This window comes from Xyrauchen texanus, chromosome 41 (assembly GCF_025860055.1).
Source record: "Xyrauchen texanus isolate HMW12.3.18 chromosome 41, RBS_HiC_50CHRs, whole genome shotgun sequence".
Lineage (NCBI taxonomy): Eukaryota > Metazoa > Chordata > Actinopteri > Cypriniformes > Catostomidae > Xyrauchen > Xyrauchen texanus.
Genome location: NC_068316.1, coordinates 18,971,647 through 18,990,102, shown reverse-complemented (window position 1 = coordinate 18,990,102; position 18,456 = coordinate 18,971,647). Strand labels below are relative to the sequence as shown.

At 42.3% G+C, this 18,456-nt stretch overlaps 1 protein-coding gene across 1 annotated transcript in view; it reads left to right on the top strand.

Annotated features, from left to right (window-relative positions):
* Window positions 1-18,456, top strand: part of LOC127634540 (docking protein 6-like) — a 116,316-nt gene that overhangs the window by 48,825 nt on the left and 49,035 nt on the right. The window contains exons 2-3 of the mRNA XM_052114143.1: window positions 84-191; window positions 7,071-7,185. Of these exons, the coding sequence (XP_051970103.1) occupies window positions 84-191; window positions 7,071-7,185 (223 nt within the window). The remainder of the gene's footprint in view (window positions 1-83; window positions 192-7,070; window positions 7,186-18,456) is intronic.

Genomic DNA, 18,456 nt, shown 5'->3' with positions numbered 1-18,456 from the left:
TACACTTTTATGTTCAAAAGTGATGATTTTTTTTATACAAAATATTACAAATGCAGTTATAAATAAGTATATGTCTGTTATAGATCTTCAGAAGATGCTGGCTGGTATTCAAGAAAGCATCCAGTAAAGGACCTCGACGACTAGAGAAATATCCAGATGAAAAAGCTGCATACTTCAGAAGCTTTCATAAGGTAACATCCGCTTTTGATCCACTGGTTTTTTTTTTTAATGACCAGTGCAGATACCGATATCTAGAGGTTGGCCGGCTGTTGATGTATTTCTGATATACACTCACTGAGCACTTTATTAGGAATACTACGGTTCTAATAAAATGCCTGACGCGTTCTTCTGCTGTTGTAGCCCATCCGCCTCTAGAATGGACCTCACTACAATTGTACAGTGTGATTATTCTATGTGACACAATTTTGGTTTCTGGGTAGCAAGTGTTATTTCCTAATTGCTTATGCCTCAAAAGTATAGAAAATGGCTATTATTCCCCACAAACTTTGCTTTTGTGACCAGGACAGGGATATTTTGAAATGTACCTATTTCCAATGAGAAAACTGGCATATTCACAAAGGCAGAAAAAACAAAAACATGTATTTATACTAAAGTTATACAAAAATGACTACAAAACATTTGGAAGGGAGTAGTTTTTAGAGATTTATGATTATACTGTAAATCACTTTCACAAATCAGCTCCCAAATGTATTCATCATACTTCCAAGGCGTCCAGCAAAGTCTTGATGCTGTTGTAATCCTCTTTGAGGTGCACCGAGTGAGCCAGGGGAAGAGACGGGTACTTGTTATCATTATGGAGCGGCACAGCTTTGAGGCTCCTGGATGAGCTGTCAATGAAGAGGTGCCACTCATTCTGGTTACAGGCTATTCCGACTGCCTCAAACAGACTGGTCACATTGTGGCAGAAGCAGAGCCCATCTTGATGAGTGAAGAAGCTGGAAAAAAGTTGGTTACGCTTCCTCTGATCTGTGACTTTCATCCAACAAGTTCCACTGCTTGAGCCTAGATGCCAAATGCTCAGCATGGGACTAGGGAGACCAAGATCTCTAATCAAGTCGTTGAGGTCTGTTTGGTTGCGGTAGTATGGGTTTCTCTCCTCGGCTCCACCTCTGAAATTATCATCTGCATCTACAATGTCTTCCTCGCTCACCGACTTGCTGCTCTCTTATAAAGACGGCTGCTCTCTCTCCGGAGGAGTGGGTACGTGGAGCTCATGGCAGTGTGGCACCAGGGCGATGGATGAAGGAAGGTCCGGATACGTGATAGCAGGTGCATTCTTGCCATTCCGATGTTTGGAATGGTCCACCATGCAGAAGTAGCAATTGCTTGAGTGGTCAGTGGGTTCCCGCAAAATTGGGATCGCAAATTCATGGTTCTCTTTTCCCCTCTGTACCATCCTACAAAAATACATTAATTTCACCCATGACTAATGTGTAAGAGATTCTCGCAACATTTTTCAGTTATGAAATAATTTTTCAATTACATTGAAAATGGTAAAACATTTTAAAATTAAAAACTTTTACAATTATAAAAAAGAAAACATTTTATAACATACAATTCTGAGCAACAACGGTCCATCTTACCTTCCAGTTTTTTGCAGTGCTCACAGGTGAAATTAGGTGCCCAGGGTTTGTCTTGATCCCCAACAGGCATGCAAAAATATGCCTTGTAGGCCTCACACATCTTAGTAGATGCTTCTATGGAGTACTTTTTCGCTCTTATCTTGATAAATTGGCCGCAGACGTCTGCTGGATGTTTGGAGCCTCTTGATGCCATCTCAGAAAAATGCAGAGATGTATCCACTTAGGCAGCTGGCACTAAACTGAACTGGTGGGCTTAAGGCCCCTGTATTTATACTACTATGTACTGTATATTAGTGGACATTTCTAGAAAGTTCTAGAAGTTAATTCAAGTTTACTCAGCACTGAATCTATCTGGAATGTTTTGGAAAATAAATATCACTGTCATGGTTGCAAAAGCAAAGTTTATGGGGAATAATAGTCATCTTCTATACTTTTGAGGCACAAGCAATTAGGAAATAACACTTACTAACCATGAACCAAAAAACTAAATTGTTACCGTAGCCTTTCTGTCAGCTCGAACCTCTCTAGCTATTCTCCTTTGACCTCTCTCATCAACAAGGTGTACAGGTGTAATGTGCTCAGTGAGTGAAAATACAAATACAATTAAATAACATAAAAAAAGGTGGAAACAAAATTTCTGAAATGAGTGAACACTTATTTTACATCATAATTATTCAATATTCAAAATGAAAAAAAGAAAAGAAAAAACAACAGTTTTCAGAAAAGGGTTGCACTATCAGAAACAAATGTACTGTTTAAAGTACAATGTTCGTCACTGGTTAGAACAATTAGTGGGACCTTTTCTGTACCTCAGTACCTTTTCTGTTCAAATGTATAACTCGTTTTGAGTGTAAAATTGTACCCTAAAGACATATTGTGTGCATTTAAAGATACATTTATATGTTTTGTTCCTTTGGGGGGAAAAAAACAACTGACTTTTTTATCTCAAGTGTACAAATACAGGTATGTACCCAAAACAATGGAACCACCCAGTGATGGCTATTGTATCTTAAATATTACCATTTGCAGGATTATACTTATGTTAATCGGCCAGGCGGCCAATGCCAATATTTTCAAAATGGACAAATATTGTCCAATTATTTGGTAAATAATTTTATGTTTATGTGAACAGAAACTTTCCAGTCTCGGTGTACTCAAACTTGCATGCAGCCATGTGCAAAGCTAAGCTTTCTCAACAACTTCCTTTTAATCATGCTAACAAATCACTGAATGAATTCATTGAATTAAGAACAGCATTGGGTCCATTCTGTTTAATATGCACCTTCGGTTCATTACAGGCTCAAGGATAACTCTATTCATTACCTACATGATTTATTTGCACAGCGACCCTCAAGAGAAGTTTCTCTGACAGTGAGGGTTCTGGCTCAAGGGTTCATGCCGTGAAAGAAAAGCAGAGTCTAATTATTTAGTTAGCAGGGGTCATACACATTTCATAGTGATCACTGTGTGATACTTTTGGAGCTGACTGTAGCTCAGATTAAAGGTGTGAATATGAGTGTATGACTTGAGTTGTGGCAGAAGCAATGGCAGATGATTGTATGATGTGCTCTCCCTGGAGTATTGATCCAGGCAGACCTGTATCTGTATTGATATTGGCACCAATACAATGACTTTTAAAGTCACAGAGATGAAGGATTTGATTTTATCATCATAGAGTACCTCCTCCTCACCCAATCTGAAATTGTTAACAGGGGGTTGGCTTACGTTAGATGCTTCCTAAAGCACAACAATTATGGAATTATTAAAACAACAGTTTTTGGAAAGACTTTTACTAAGGAGACAAATGTTAAATTGCCCTAGGAATGTTAGATGCCTTTTTAAATTATTCGTAGTCTACCAGATATACACCAACAGTCAAACTGTTGAATACTACAACTCAGCACTGCTACAATACTCATTTTTTCCCACAGGTGTCATTTTTTCATACATTTTAGAGTAAAAGTAAAAGCCGATTTATACTTCAGCTTTAAATGTATGTCACGGAGTTTAGCAAATTAAAAAAACGCCTGTTTAGATTTGGTTTTATTGCCTATATGCATTGTCAAATTCAGCTTCTAAGCTTTTTTTTTTAAAAAAAAAAACATTTTGTGTTAGTCCAGTGAGTAGATCTTTAATATGTTTATTTATTTTTATTTTTATTCAGCACAAAGTATGACAAACTATGTATTTATTATTATTTAAGTGACTCAAGAGCAAGCATACAGTATATGGTTGGCAACATGTTCTGTATAATATTGATGAATATTGAATAATATTATGAACTCATTTTAATACTACAATATTAAATAAAGGCTTTTGAATCCATGAATTACATTTCCTTTGTTTATTTATGAACAGTGTTGGGTAACTAACTAAAAAAAACAGTAATCCACTACAGATTACTAACTACTACACTGTTTAAAAATCTTTACTGATTACTTCATCAAAAAAGTAATCATATTACTAATTACTTTACTTTTAAGTTACTTTCTAAAACACTAATCACAAAATAAAATATTTTGATATCTAAATAATGTCTATTTTCTCTTTGTTCATTGGTACACCCTTCAGCTGTCACAGAAACACAAAAATAAGTACAAATGAACATATGAATTCACATTTTAATTGTTTTACAAATAAATAATATTGTTTAGAAATATTTAACACAAGTAATGTACTTAAAAGTAATTATTTTTCATTGAACGTAAGTTACTGTAATCTGAGTACTAGAAATTTCAATAAATTCAGCATACGCCTTTAAATTAAAAGATGTTGAAAAACATAAATTCACTCCATTCAAATTACATTAAAGAAACGATTGAATAGTTTGGACACTGCAGAGGACTTCTTTTCCCTTTTTTGTATTTTACAAATGAGACAAGATTAATTTTCCCTTCTTCATGCAATATGAGAATTAGATGTTTATGACATCCACTGCAGAGTAAATTCCATTACGGGCTATTTTCCAATTCCATTTACCTCCGCCCAGGAGCTAGCTCCTAATTTTAGTGTGAGTAATACCAAGCATTACATCTCTTTCCTATCCTTAAGCCCTTTGAAAATATTCCAATTATGACTCATTATCAGGGTGATGGCTGATGATCTTACAGAAGATGCAGAACATTCTAGAATAATGAGCATAGATGCGACTGTAGATTAGGGCCTTGACAACACGGTTTGATGTCGCTGCATTGTGGGAACGTGCCTTGATCAGCTCTAACAGGTCTTTTAATAAGATTACTATTTAGACATGAGGGAAACAAGTGAATGTTGTACAAAGCAACAGCTTGGCTTATCAGTATTTGCAAAAAGACGCTATAGCAGGCACACTGTATTACACATGTAAAATGACATGTGCCACATCTAGCTGTGGTAAAGTCTGTTTCTGTGTCCTCTGATTCCATGCATTCTCTGATTTTTTTTTTTTTTTTTTGGTTTCTGAATAATTGATTAAAATAATTTAAAACATTGACTTTGCTGGGGATTTTCTGAGCTGCGTGAGCAGAAAAGAGTTTAACACTAGCAAAATTAACCACTATACAAACAGGTTAATTACCTCACTCAAACACATCCCATGAAATTAATTGGCCATATCTACAACATAAATGCAATATCTGCACAGACAACAAAACATATACACAAGTGCACTTGAACTAAGTTACATGCTAGGTCAAAATATTAGTGCTAAGAATTTGCTACTTATGATGCAATATCCTAAACTTTAACCCTTTAAGCTCTGAGGGTGTTTTTAAAGATTTCCTGTTTGCTACATGCTGCATCCACGCCCTAGGTGTCCAAGATGACTTATTCAAAAAATGAAAGAGTGCGTTTTCAAATTAAAGATTTGATAAATTTTTCAACATATTTGAATTGGTTTGTTACAGTTGGACACACTTTTTTTGTTTTGTAAAATGTGTTATTTTCCTTGACTAAAATAATATGCAACTTCAATTACAATTGAAAAAAAATTAATTGCTACTTTGCTGTCAGTGGAGAAAGAGGCTTTCTAGGCCCAGATGGTATAGTTATGGCATCTATCAGCAGGGACCAACTAGGCCATGCCAACCAGCCAAACCCTGATCCCCTTGATTTAAAAAGATATTAAAAAATAATTTTCACATTTATTTTATTCCTGTGAGGCCCGATTCCATATTCTAAGCTCCCTTTTGGGCACATTGTCAGCATTTGATATTCACGATATTCAAGCTACAGTACTCTTTAATTCTTGCCTCATGAACTCAGATTAAAGCACTGTGAATGTGTTATACTTTAGTCTGATTTAGTGTTATAACATAGTAATTGTATATTTATTACACTGTTCTTAAAGTCTCGAGTCTCTGCATTGCTGTCAGCAGAGCAATTTTTAGAAGATGCTTTATCACACCCATCTGTGAATCATCCACCCACTGATGCACCTGAGCTGGAGAAGTTCATTCAAAGCCTTGAGAAAACCCTTCATCAGATTCAAAATCCCTAGAGCCTCACTCAGCCTCATACACAAGCACACAAACACACAGACAAACTCATACAAATGTAAAAACCTCCTATATATTGCCACAGGCAAAACGTTCTCATACAAAACATGAAATGCCACTGGCAATACTGAGAGGAGAGGTGTAGTGTCTGCTGTGGTCTCGACTATAAAAATATACAACTTGAACAGAGCTTGGAAGAAGTGAACTTCTAGGATTTTTTTTGATTAGCGTGACTCTAGAAAATGAATTACATTTTACTTGAAGTCCTGAAATATAGATAGTTGCTTGTTTTCTTAGCTCCAGTTAGGAGGTTGCTTTTCTCAGATGTAACATTGTTTATCATGGATGTTGTAACAAATCATGAATGAATTTATTTTAAGTTTTGTCCCAGCCAGCTTCATTTATTAAAGTGCTAACGGTCCCTTTCCTTAACCACAATTAAACAGAAGGCATATCAAAACTATTTCAGGTTTTATTCATTCTAATTGAAGTATGTTGTTTTTGTATGGTGGCAGCTTAGTTGTATATCTTATTACCTTTAATATTTAAGTGTACTGGATGAAACCTGTATGGAAACTAGAAACATATTTTCTTATATATTTCTTCTTAATTAAAACAAAAATACAGAAAATTAAAAATAAACATGCAAAGCATAGGTTGGGTTTTAAGATGGGTATAGGTGCATTTAAAAAAATATTATGGTAACTTTTAATTAATATTACAGTATGATGTTATTGTAAGTTTCTGGATGATCTTTACCTCTAAATCAAAAATGTCTTATTAGTTATTAGTGTGAAAATAGATATGAGAGAAGTCTATCACTAACTCTTGTCCTCATTACTCCCTAAAGCCAGGCAGAGCAGTAATTTCTAATCATTGTATTTTCAGATAACAGTAAGCACATTGCCTCTGTGTCACCCTGCTTTTGTTGTTTTCCCCTTCACTTAAGTTTGTTAATTTTGGTAATGAGTTTTGTCTTTTACTTTTGCAGATAACTGAGCTCCACAACATCAAGAACATTACGCGAATGCCCCGAGAGACTAAGAAGCACGCAGTGGCAATTATTTTCTGCGATGAGACGTCAAAGACATTTTCCTGTGAGTCAGGTAAGCGTTGTCTCCATCTCTGAGAAGTTTTTTTTTTTTATGTAAAAGCTCTACCATAGAGACAAAAGGCTGAATTGTATGCAGAATAGCTTCATTTATTCTGTATTCAAAGATGCTCTATTGATTTTCACATCCAAGCTACCTGAGTATTAGTTTATTTTGGAATATATTTCTTATAAACTTTGTAGCTAAAGAATACTCTTCAAACATAAACATAAGCAAATGTCTGAAGGACTCAGTGGGATACACGGAGTAGATTTTTTTTAAATTATAGTAGTTAAGATAATGTATATGGCCAAAGGCAACCAGCAGAACATCTGTTGGAAAACAAAACAAGAGAAAGGCTTAACGCACACACACAAACACACACGTTTGAAATATGAATGAGATGCTTTACTCACTATTAGCTTGGCAGCAGAAACGGTCTCTTTTCCCATGCGCTTTCTCTTCTCTCACACTGAGAACCTTGTAATGAAAATATGACAATGTCAAAACTGATCAAAGCACTTACTCAGAAAAAAATTACACCCAGAAAACAAACATGAATAAGACCTAAGTTGCTGGTGAAGTGATTTGAGGTGAATACTGATTTTCAGTTCTGGGATCTTCCAAAGATGGCGTTTTATAGTGTGATTAACCCTAATTAAATTGTATTTAGCATTTAATTTTTTTGCGCTGCATCAGTTCAGTTGGCATCTGAAATACAGTGGCCCTAAAAAGTATTTGGACACCTAGGTCACACTTAAAAAGTATGAATATGTATTGCATTACGAATGATGTTAGAGATTTTTCTGAACTAAATTTTGTAAAAGAGAGTGACCTAAATCACAACCTAAATGACCTAGATCACAAACTAAAATGACAACAATTTCCACCAGCCCAAAAATGTGGCAATAACTATTATATAAAAATCTATTCTATTCTTTTTTTTAACTATTCTGTTCGATTTTTCAACTTCTGTAACAGAAAGAGACATAACCACATACTAAAATGTCAACAGTTTCCACCGGCCCAAGAATGTGGCAATAACTATTCTATAACATAATATTCTATTCTATTTTATTTTATTCTCTGACTTTTATAACATAAAGAGACATAATCACCTACTAAAATGACAACAACATCCCTCAGCCCATGCATGTGGCAAAAATGTATCTATTCTATTCTATTCTATTCTATTCTAAATCTCTTATAAAACCTAATCAAATACTAAAACTACAAGTTTTCAACAACCTAATACTATGACAGTAGTTATACTATACTAGACAATACTATACTATATTCTGTTCTATTTAAAACTTTTATAAAAGAAATTACCTAATCACAGTCACTTCATTTGAACAATTTAAACATTGATGTTTTTATTTAAAACGAGAAACTCGTCCTCTTCTAGCACAACATTTGTCCTTTGGCTTTAGATTTCCTGTCAAGCAGAATTCCCAGGTAGGCCACTGATCGTCAGGATAAACCGAGGTGGAAAAGAGAAGACAGAGAAGGAAGGAGAGAAGATGGAAGGGAAGGGGAGGTAATGGAGTGGATGAGCTCAGGGGGAGCAGCACGGAGGACCCACTGGGATATCATTAGCACCTCTGGGGTCTTCCGCACTGCCAGGGGGAGGCTAGGAATGTTCTCCTGAATCCATTTACCACAATAACCTTCCCACCCCCAGCTCTGCCTCAACTCTCCTCCACTCCCTTCTGAGGCAAAATGTTAATGAGAAACGGGTAGAACGGGCAGAGGGCATAAATGAAGAGCTGTGAAATATATGGGCATGCACAAGGGGTATAAAAGTATATAAATGTGTCTTAAAGCTGAAGTGTGTAATTTCTGTGCTAAGCAGAATTGCAAAAATAATGATTGTTTCCCTGTCTTCCAATGGATGGACAAACAGATAGTCCCACCTCAAATGCCAATGGTTGAGCAAATGTTGCTTTGTTGTGCATGCCCTGATGCTCAGACAAAGGGAGAAATTTATTGATAGCACCACAGAGCCACAGTGTTAAACTTTTCAGGTATTTTCTTGTATAAACTAGGATAAGAAAGCATTTTGACATAAAAAATACATACTTTAGATGAATGGCTATTTAGATGTATTAGATTTGTTTTGTGTATCAGTGACAAGTTTAAACACTTTTATTTGTTGTTTTGCTGTTAATAAGACCTGCTGTTAATGTTTCCTGCTGTATGAGATCACCTTATTGTCCTTGTGGTAGACAATCTCCTTTTTATTAGTGGGGAGGGCAAGAGTATGTGTGTGTGTGGCATTGTACACTCTGCTTGTGGCTCTTCATTTTGGCACAGGTACATGTCCACAAGCCGCCCCCTTTCGAACTTCCCCTTTCCCACAAACCGTGGCCATATGGAGCAAGTGTACCTCACATGTCCGCCACATGTAGGAACCCGACCTCCTCTGATCTTTCACTTCCACTTCCTCACCTCCCTCTGAGTTTGTCAGGGTCACGCCTCTGCTTTTTTGACCTACCCAGGATGATGCGGGACTCGTAAGAATAAAGGAGCTCATAGTAGAACCTTTTTCTTTTTTTATTACAATAATGCAAAAAACAGGCTGGTTTATTCCACTCATTTGTCAGGTGTGGAATAAAGTTCATTTTGGACTCTGATTTCATCCAACCCATCTAATCTATTTTATCCATCTTGACTTACTTTTTCTGTACTGATTGTTTATCCTCTAGTTTTATGTCCTTCTCACATCCTGTGCTTTGAGTGAACTATTAACCATGTAAAGATGTTGTGCTGTAAAGTACTTTGATTCCACTGGGCATCTTTGTGTATGTGCACATAGCTGCCTGAGCACTTGGGAGTCTGCCATGCTGATAAAGTATTTGTTTATCCAATTTTCTACTCAGTGGGCCCAAAAGTGTGTGTGAATTTAGACACACTTAAAGGTCACCATGTCAGGAGAGAGGCCATGCAAAAAATCCAGCGAAGAAAAGCTTGTATTAAAAATATGGGTGCACAGTAATTTGTTTATGTTTAAGAGGTTTATTTTCAGGATTATCTGTGTGGTTGACTTCAACTATTTTGAGTGAAATTATTTGGGAAGACTGTAATGTGCTATTCCAAAATGCATTTGGCACATAGCCTAGTAAAAATAAATTTAGGTTCTTTTGATTGTTCATTTTGAAAGATGCTTGCCCACAGTCCATAAGCAGGCAGAATTCAAATGTGAACAGACAAACTCATTTTAAGTATAATTTAAAATGCTGAAACGTATTTAGGGAAATATATCAAGCAGACAGCCGTTGTTATTCAAACAAGCTCTGCAGAAAATGTGAACTTGTCAAGGTCACAAATCTGTTAACACCTACTTGGCACATAATTAGACAAATCTAATCTTATAAAGTTGAGCTTTCATACCTTGTGTCACAAGCAAAAGCAGTGTTGACGGAGCTCATTTCTGAGGCGAGCTGGCAGTAGTTTGAGCTTTCGTCCCTTTTTTGTCATAGTGCTAAACTGCATTAGGCGCTTTTGAGTGGATGTTAATTTGCAGGTCTTACTCATTAGAATGGTGCTGCTTAGAGTCTCCTGTAGATTAGATTGGAGCTTTTGAAGAATGGAGGATTTAATAAACTAACTGACAGAAAAGAAACATGCAAGTGGCTTCTCAAAAAGCACAAATCCTGCAGGATGCAATTTGTGTGTGGGTGTATGTGTGTGCACAGGGACCATAATTAACTTTTTGCAACACCTGGCAAGTGAATTGAGAAAACCGGCTATTTATTTATTTTTTGCCATGAAACTCTGTTTTGCATTTACTTAAAAATATATATTTATTTGGTGAGCTTTTTGTCCTTTGTATTAGCAGCAAACAATGTTGTACATCATTTGGTTGTCCGCAGCATCATATGTTTGTCTCTTTTCACAAAATATCAACTTGTGACTCACAGTTTTGTTTTGGCACCAGGAATGTGTTGTCACATAGGGTTCTGGAGTTATGACTATAAACTTTCGGTTTTCACAGCAGTCACTGTGCTTAAGATGATCTCTAGTATCTTTAAAAGGCTGTCAGGAGGCATTCACACAGGACACATTCTTCAAAAATAGCTAGACAGAGCGCAACTGAAGGAAACCGAATACAGGGGTCTTGACATTTTTATAATCTGAATTTCTTGACAAATCTTCATCACGCTCTCATGGCATAAGACACTGAAAAATAGCTAAATGCATCAAACAGCTTATGCATAGTCACATTTTTTTTAAAAGGAACATGAAAGCGAGAATGCGTACTATGTAATCGTGTTAATGGCCCCTTAGATTTGATTCACTAACTTCGCTTTAGTGAGAAAACATTCAGACAATTGTTTATTCTTATCAGTTTAAACCATGCCCTGTTTTTGCATTCCTAAAAGTGTTATTTGACAGCTGATCTTATTTACTTGCTTATTTAATTATGATTTAATTAAATAAATAAATCTTCTGCTCATTTCAATGTGTATTTGCGCTGCTCTGTCCAGTCTATATTAAGTTAGAGCATTATTACAGTGTTTTCAGAGTTGTTCTGTGCTTCACAACTCCATCTCATGCTTGGAGTTACAGAAGTTCTCGGAGTTTGTCTGCTTATGTGCACTAAGCGTTTTGTTTACTCTAAACTGGTATCTCAGTCTCCCTCAGGCACAGGTATCATAATAATAATGCAGAATACAAGATGGGGTATAATTCAAAATTGTATTAAATTATTGCTGAGCAAACGGCATTAACAGTAGCACCTGTAGAATCCAGAAACATGGACTCTTCCTCATTCTCCTGTCAAGGAAGGAATGTACATACAATAAATCTATATAAAATATTTAGGTACTATAATCTAATGCATTGTTAAATAATAATGAAATAAATAATAATAATAATTTTATTTATAAAATCCAAAGTGCTACAAGCATAAAATAAACATTGAGTTCAATAACACCAAACACATTAAAATATATACATCTAAGATTAAAAAGGTTCCTAATCAATAAATATTTTGTAAACAAAAATAGTTTTTAGTAATTTCTAAAAACAGTCCAGAGTAGGGGCTTTTCTGATGGCAAGAGGAAGAGCATTCCATAGCTTAGGGGCAGTACAAGAAAAAGCTTCTCCCCAATAGTTTTGAGTTTACAGGAGGGCTGCTGAAGAACAAAGCTGCCAGCAGAGTGGAGAAAGCGAGAGGGTGTGTAAAGAGTAACATGTTCACAAAGGTACACTGGAGCTGTCCCATGAATTGCTTTGTAAATTAAAATGAGATTTTTTAAAATCTATACGTGCATTAAATGGAAGCCAAATCAACTGCATGAGCACAGGAGTAAAGTGTTGACGTGGTGACCTGTGAGTGAGAACATGAGAGGGATGTATTGGAGACTTTTGATGGATTTTGCTGGTAGACCAGAAGAAAAGTGCATTACAATAATCTAGTCTAGATGTAATAAAACATAAATAAGCTTTTCAGCATCAGGCAGTGAGAGGAAGGGCCTAAGTCGATGCGATGTTCCTGAGATGGTAAAGCGGTTTTAGAAATATTTTTAAAATGAGCGTCAAATGTTGAGTGAGCATCGAAGATGACACCAAGGTTACTCACTTGAGAAGAGGGATGTACCAGGCTATTGTCAACCATCAGTTCAAAATGGTCAGCTTTGCGACTAGCAGCTGGAGTGCATATAAGCAAAATTTCTGTTTTTGAACAATTAAGTTTGAGAAAGTTATGTTTCATCCATGTTTTTTTTTTCTTGCAAAAAATCAGTAAGAGCTGTTGAGGTGCAAGTGATATCAGGCCTAGTCCTAATGTAAATTTGAGTATCATCAGCATAGCAAAGATTCCCCAGGATTTTCCTGATAATCTGAGATAGAGGTAGCATGTACTGTGTATGATGTATATCCTTGCCAGACCAGCACAGTCTAAGATTTGTTAATGCCCAGTACAACAAACAGGGAATGTCTGTAAGGTAGGATCTGAACCAGTCCAGCACAGTCCTTGAGACTCTGAGCCACCTATACAGCCTATCCAGGAGCATAGTGTGACCTACAGTATCAAACGCAGCACTGAGGTCTAGTAAGACCAAAATGCTACTAACTCCTGTATCTGATGTAATGAAGAGGTCATTCATGACTTTCACCAAGGCTTTCTTGGTACTATGCCCAGTTCTAAAGCTGGATTGGAAAGGCTCCAGTAAATTATTAAAGGACAGGTGATTGTGTAGTTGGGCAACAACAATACATTCAAGAACCTTCACCAGAAACGTCTAGGTTACGTATGTAACCTCCGTTCCCCGTTGGAGGGAACGAGATGTTGTGTCAGAGAAGCGACACTAGGGGTCTCTCTTGAGCGCCGATATTCACCTCTGAACTATGAAAAAAGGCCAATGAGAGTTGGCAACCAGTATTTGCATGTCCCGCCCCCGGACATACGGGTATTTAAGCGGCGCAAATACGGGAGTTCATTCAGGAGCCGGAAATGGTCCGGCCACAACAGGGGCTCGGCTCAGCGACGTGGCAGGGGAGACACAATGTCTCGTTCCCTCCATCGGGGAACGGAGGTTACATACGTAACCTAGACGTTCCCCTTCTGTCGCTCTCTCCACGTTGTGTCAGAGAAGTGACACTAGGGGTCCACTTAAAAAGAGCCATTCGCTGAGCCGTGTACGTGATCTGCTGATACAGGAGCGAGCAGGTATTCCTACGTGCAGAACGACCAACTGTATCAGGCTGCACGTACCCTTCCCCAATGCCCCATTTAAGCCATCAGGATTCCTTATCGTTACCCTGGAGGGGGGAACAAGGTGATGGCCGCCAACATGGGAACGGGCCAGCCTGGCTGGGCCTCTTTTCTCTCTATGTTTCTCGCATAGAGCAACTACGGTCGGGGCCCTTACACGCATTGAGGGAAGGGGTCTTAGCCCTTATTAGGGCGGAGAAGACCCTGCGGAGGCCACACCTACTCGGGAGGGGAGTCAAATTTTGAGTGGCAAATACATCGCATGGCCTATACTTAGGTCTTATGCGGAAAAGTAGTGCGGTGGTAGATCCAGCCTCGCAGAGGGGGGAAGCATACAGCACGGCAACCGAGGCAGCTGTAACTGCCTAAGGGAAACACGGAGTCAACTCGTGAGGGGACAGAACCGTGGTTTTACACACAGGGGAGTCCGGCCTTACCTGTGGGGCACCTATACCAGTACAGGGTGGCTTGCGGTACCCGCAGTGGTTTGGGTCGGCGAGTTCCTCCGCAGAACTGCGACCCACGAGGGCTAGGGAGGAGTCAACCAGTGTCCCAAACCTGGGATCTCCTGGGAATGAAGGCGCACTGTTTCCCCTGGTTAGGGGGAAGGGCGCTGGGTGCAAGCGATTCACCCGGTCAGATCGTGGACGTGCCACCGAGTTCTACGGGCTCGGTGCCTGAGAGAACACGGGACGATACTGACTCAACTCGGAGATTGTAGAATCTCGCAAAAGTGTTAGGTGTTGCCCAGCCCGCTGCTCTACAAATGTCTGCTAGGGCAGTGCCCCTAGCCAGTGCCCACGAGGACGCAACACTCCTGGTGGAGTGGGCTTGGACCCACAAAGGGGGGGGGCACGGCCTGGCTGTGATAAGCCAGGGAAATGGCGTCGACAACCCAGTGGGCGAGTCTCTGCTTGGAGACAGCATTCCCTTTCTGCTGTCCCCCAAAGCAGACGAAGAGCTGCTCAGAGCGTCTGGTGCTCTGTGTGGTCCAGGTAAATACGTAAGGCACATACTGGACACAGCAGTGAAAGGGCTGGGTCTGCCTCCTCCCGGGGCAGTGCTTGCAGGTTCACCACCTGATCCCTGAAGGGTGTGGTAGGAACCTTGGGCACGTAGCCCGGTCGCGGTCTTAGGATCACGAAAGTGTCCGCCGGACCGAACTCCAGGCAAGCGTCGCTAACAGAGAACGCATGCAGGTCCCCGACCCTCTTGATGGAAGCGAGAGCGATCAGCAGGGCGGTCTTGAGAGAGAGGGCCCTGAGTCCAACTGAGTCAAGCGGTTCGAAGGGGGGTCTCCGGAGTCCCATAAGGATGACCGAGAGATCCCAGGAAGGAAACAGGTTAGGCCGGGAGGGAGTAATCCTCCGGGCACCTTTTAGGAACCTGACGATTAAGTCGTGCTTACCAAGAGACTTGCCGTCTACCGTAGTCGTGGTGGGTCAGCGATAGCGGCATCATACACCTTGAGGGTGGAGGGGGACAGCCTCCTCTCCAGCCTCTCCTGAAGAAACACGAGCACTGACCTAACTGCGCACTTCTGCGGGTCTTCAGCTCGGGAAGAACACTAGTCCGCGAACAGACGCCACTTCAGGGTGTAAAGATGCCTGGTCGAAGGGGCTCTGGCTTGGTTAATAGTGTCTATGACGGCCGAAGGTAGGCCGGCTAGATCCTCCGTGTCCCGTCCAGGGACCAGACGTGGAGATTCCAGAGGTCTGGATGCGGCTGCCAGAGTGTGCCCCGTCCCTGAGAAAGAAGGTCCTTCCTCAGGGGAATTCGCCAGAGAGGGGCTGTCATGAGGAGCGTGAGATCCGAAAACCACGTCCGTTTGGGCCAGTAGGGGGCCACCAGAGTGACTTGCTCCTTGTCCTCCCTGACCTTGCATAGCACCTGTGCAAGAAGGCTCACTGGAGGAAAAGCGTACTTGCGCAGCCCCGCGGGCCAGCTGTGCGCCAGAGCATCTGTCCCAAGGGGAGCCTCTGTGAAGGCATACCAGAGCGGACAGTGGGAGGTTTCCTGGGAGGCAAACAGGTCTACCTGGGCCTTGCCGAACCTGTCCCAAATCAGCTGGACCGATTGGGGGTGGAGCCTCCACTCTCCGCCGGGCAAGTTTTGTCTTGACAGCGCGTCCGCTATCACATTGAGGTTGCCGGGGATGTGAGTGGCGCGCAGTGACTCCAGTCGCTACTGACTCAAAAGGAGGAGACGACGGGCGAGCTGTGACATGTGGAGGGAGCGTACTCTGCCTTGGCGGTTTATGTAGGCCACCACCGTGGTGCTGTCTGTCCTTACTAGGACGTGCTTGCCACGAATCAACGGAAGAAATTTCTTCAGGGCAAGAAAAACGGCCAGCAGCTCTAGGCAGTTGATTTGCCAGCGCAGCGGGCCTCGGTTCCACCGGCCTGCGGCTGCGCGCCCGTTGCACACGGTGCCCCAACCCAATTTGGAGGCGTTGGTTGTAACCAGAACGTGACGGGACACCTGCTGCAAGGGTACTCCTGCCCGTAGAAAGCAGAGGTTTGTCCAGGGTTTGAAGGTTTGGCGGCAGGCAGGGGTAACTTCCACGCCGTGCGTGCCGTGGTGCCATGCTCGTCTCGGGACTCGAGTCTGGAGCCAATGCTGAAGTGGTCTCATATGCATCAACCCCAGTGGCGCGGCCGCCGCGGAGGATGCCATATGCCCCAGGAGCCGTTGGAAACGTTTCAAAGGGACCACGGTGCCTGGTTCGAAAGAAGCGAGGCATTCCAGCACTGACTGAGCACGCTCGTTGGAGAAACGTGCTGTCATTGAGACGGAGTCTAACTCCAAACCGAGAAAAGAGATGCTCTGGACCGGGGTGAGCTTGCTCTTTTCCCAGTTGACCTGAAACCCTAAACGGCCGAGGTGCTCGAGCACCTGGTCTCTGTGTGCGCATAGTAATTCCTGCGAGGAGGCCAAAATGAGCCAATCGTCGAGGTAATTGAGTATGCGTATGCCCGCCCTCGTAGTGGGGCAAGAGCCGCCTCTGCGACCTTCGTGGAAGACGCGAGGGACAGAGACAGGCCGAAGGGGAGGACCTTGTACTGATACGCCTGGCCGTCGAACGCGAACCGTAGAAAGGGTCGATGTCGAGGGCGAATTGAGACGTGGAAGTACGCGTCCTTCAGGTCTACCGCTGCGAACCAATCTAGATGCCGGACGCCAGATAAAATTTGTTTCTGGGTAAGCATTTTGAACGGGAGTTTGGGCAAGTTCCGATTGAAAACTCGCAGGTCCAAGATCGGTCGTATGCCGCCGCCTTTCTTGGGTACAACGAAGGGCTGTAGAAACCCTTCTTCGTTTCGTTCGGAGGGACAGGCTCTATTGCGTCCTTGATTAGAAGGGTGGCTATTTCCTCGCGCAGGGAGTGGGCATGTTCGCCGTGCACTGCGGAGGAACGAATGCCCACGAAGGGGGGCAGAGACCTGGCAAACTGAATTGCGTAACCGAGTCGGATGGTCCGGTGCAGCCACCGTGACGAGCTGGGCAGTGAAAGCCATGCCTCTAAGCTCTGTGCTAGGCACCAAGGGGACAAGTATTTTGGACGTACCCGGCGGGGCTTCGCAGCGGTGCGGAAACAGGTAACGTGGCGTCGGGAGGCACTATGGCATCCCGAGGCTCTGGTGCTGTGAATAAACTCAAAGCACTTACCTTGTTCCGCGCACCCGGCAGGGGGCGGGTTCATGACTGAGGAGGAGTTCTGATGCTGGCGTCCTCTGGACTCATCTGAACTGGCCGGCCGGGGAACAGTCGTGGGGCTGAGGGCGGGAGCGCCGCATCCTGGGCGCCGAGACTGTTGAGGCCTGAAAGCACAGTGCCTTGAGAATGGCATTTGCGGGCCATGTGACCCAGAGGTAAAGGAAATAGCTCTTTTATTGAGAATTTGGGTACCGCAGCCCCCGTCAGGGGGTGCGGCAAATGAAAAAACAAAAGATTCTCCTCCCGGCCCTCCACCGGGGGACGGAGTGGTCTTACCACCTCCGGAGCTAACTTCTTGTCCTCTGGGTCCGCTGTCTCAGGGACGCTTGGGAGCCTTCCGGGTCCTCGAAGGGGTCCGTGAGGCAGGGGGCGTACGCTTCCTGCGGTTTGCTCGACGCCGGGGCTGAGAGCTTGACCCAGGTTGGGGCGGAGCAGAAGGTCTTCTGGCCGCGGGAGGACGCCCTCGGCGGGCGGGCAGGTGGGGCCTGGGCCGTGGCGGCAATCTTGCGGCGTGTCATGATGTGCGAAATGGCCTCCGTCTGCTTCCTCAGCAGGGAGAACTGCTGGGCAAAGTCCTCAACGGTGTCGCCGATGAGGCCGAACTGGGAGACAGGGGCGTTGAGGAAGCGAGTCTTGTCAGCTTCACGCATCTCAACCAAGTCCAGCCATTGCTGACGTTCCTGGACCACCAGAGTGGCCATCGCCTGCCCGAGTGCCTGCGCTGTGACCTTCTTCGCTCTCAGGGCGAGGTCGGTCGCTGAGCGCAGTTCCTGCAGCATGTCGGGATCAGGGCCACCCCCGTGCATGTTGCGAAGTGCCTTGGCTTGGTGGACCTGCAGGAGAGCCAT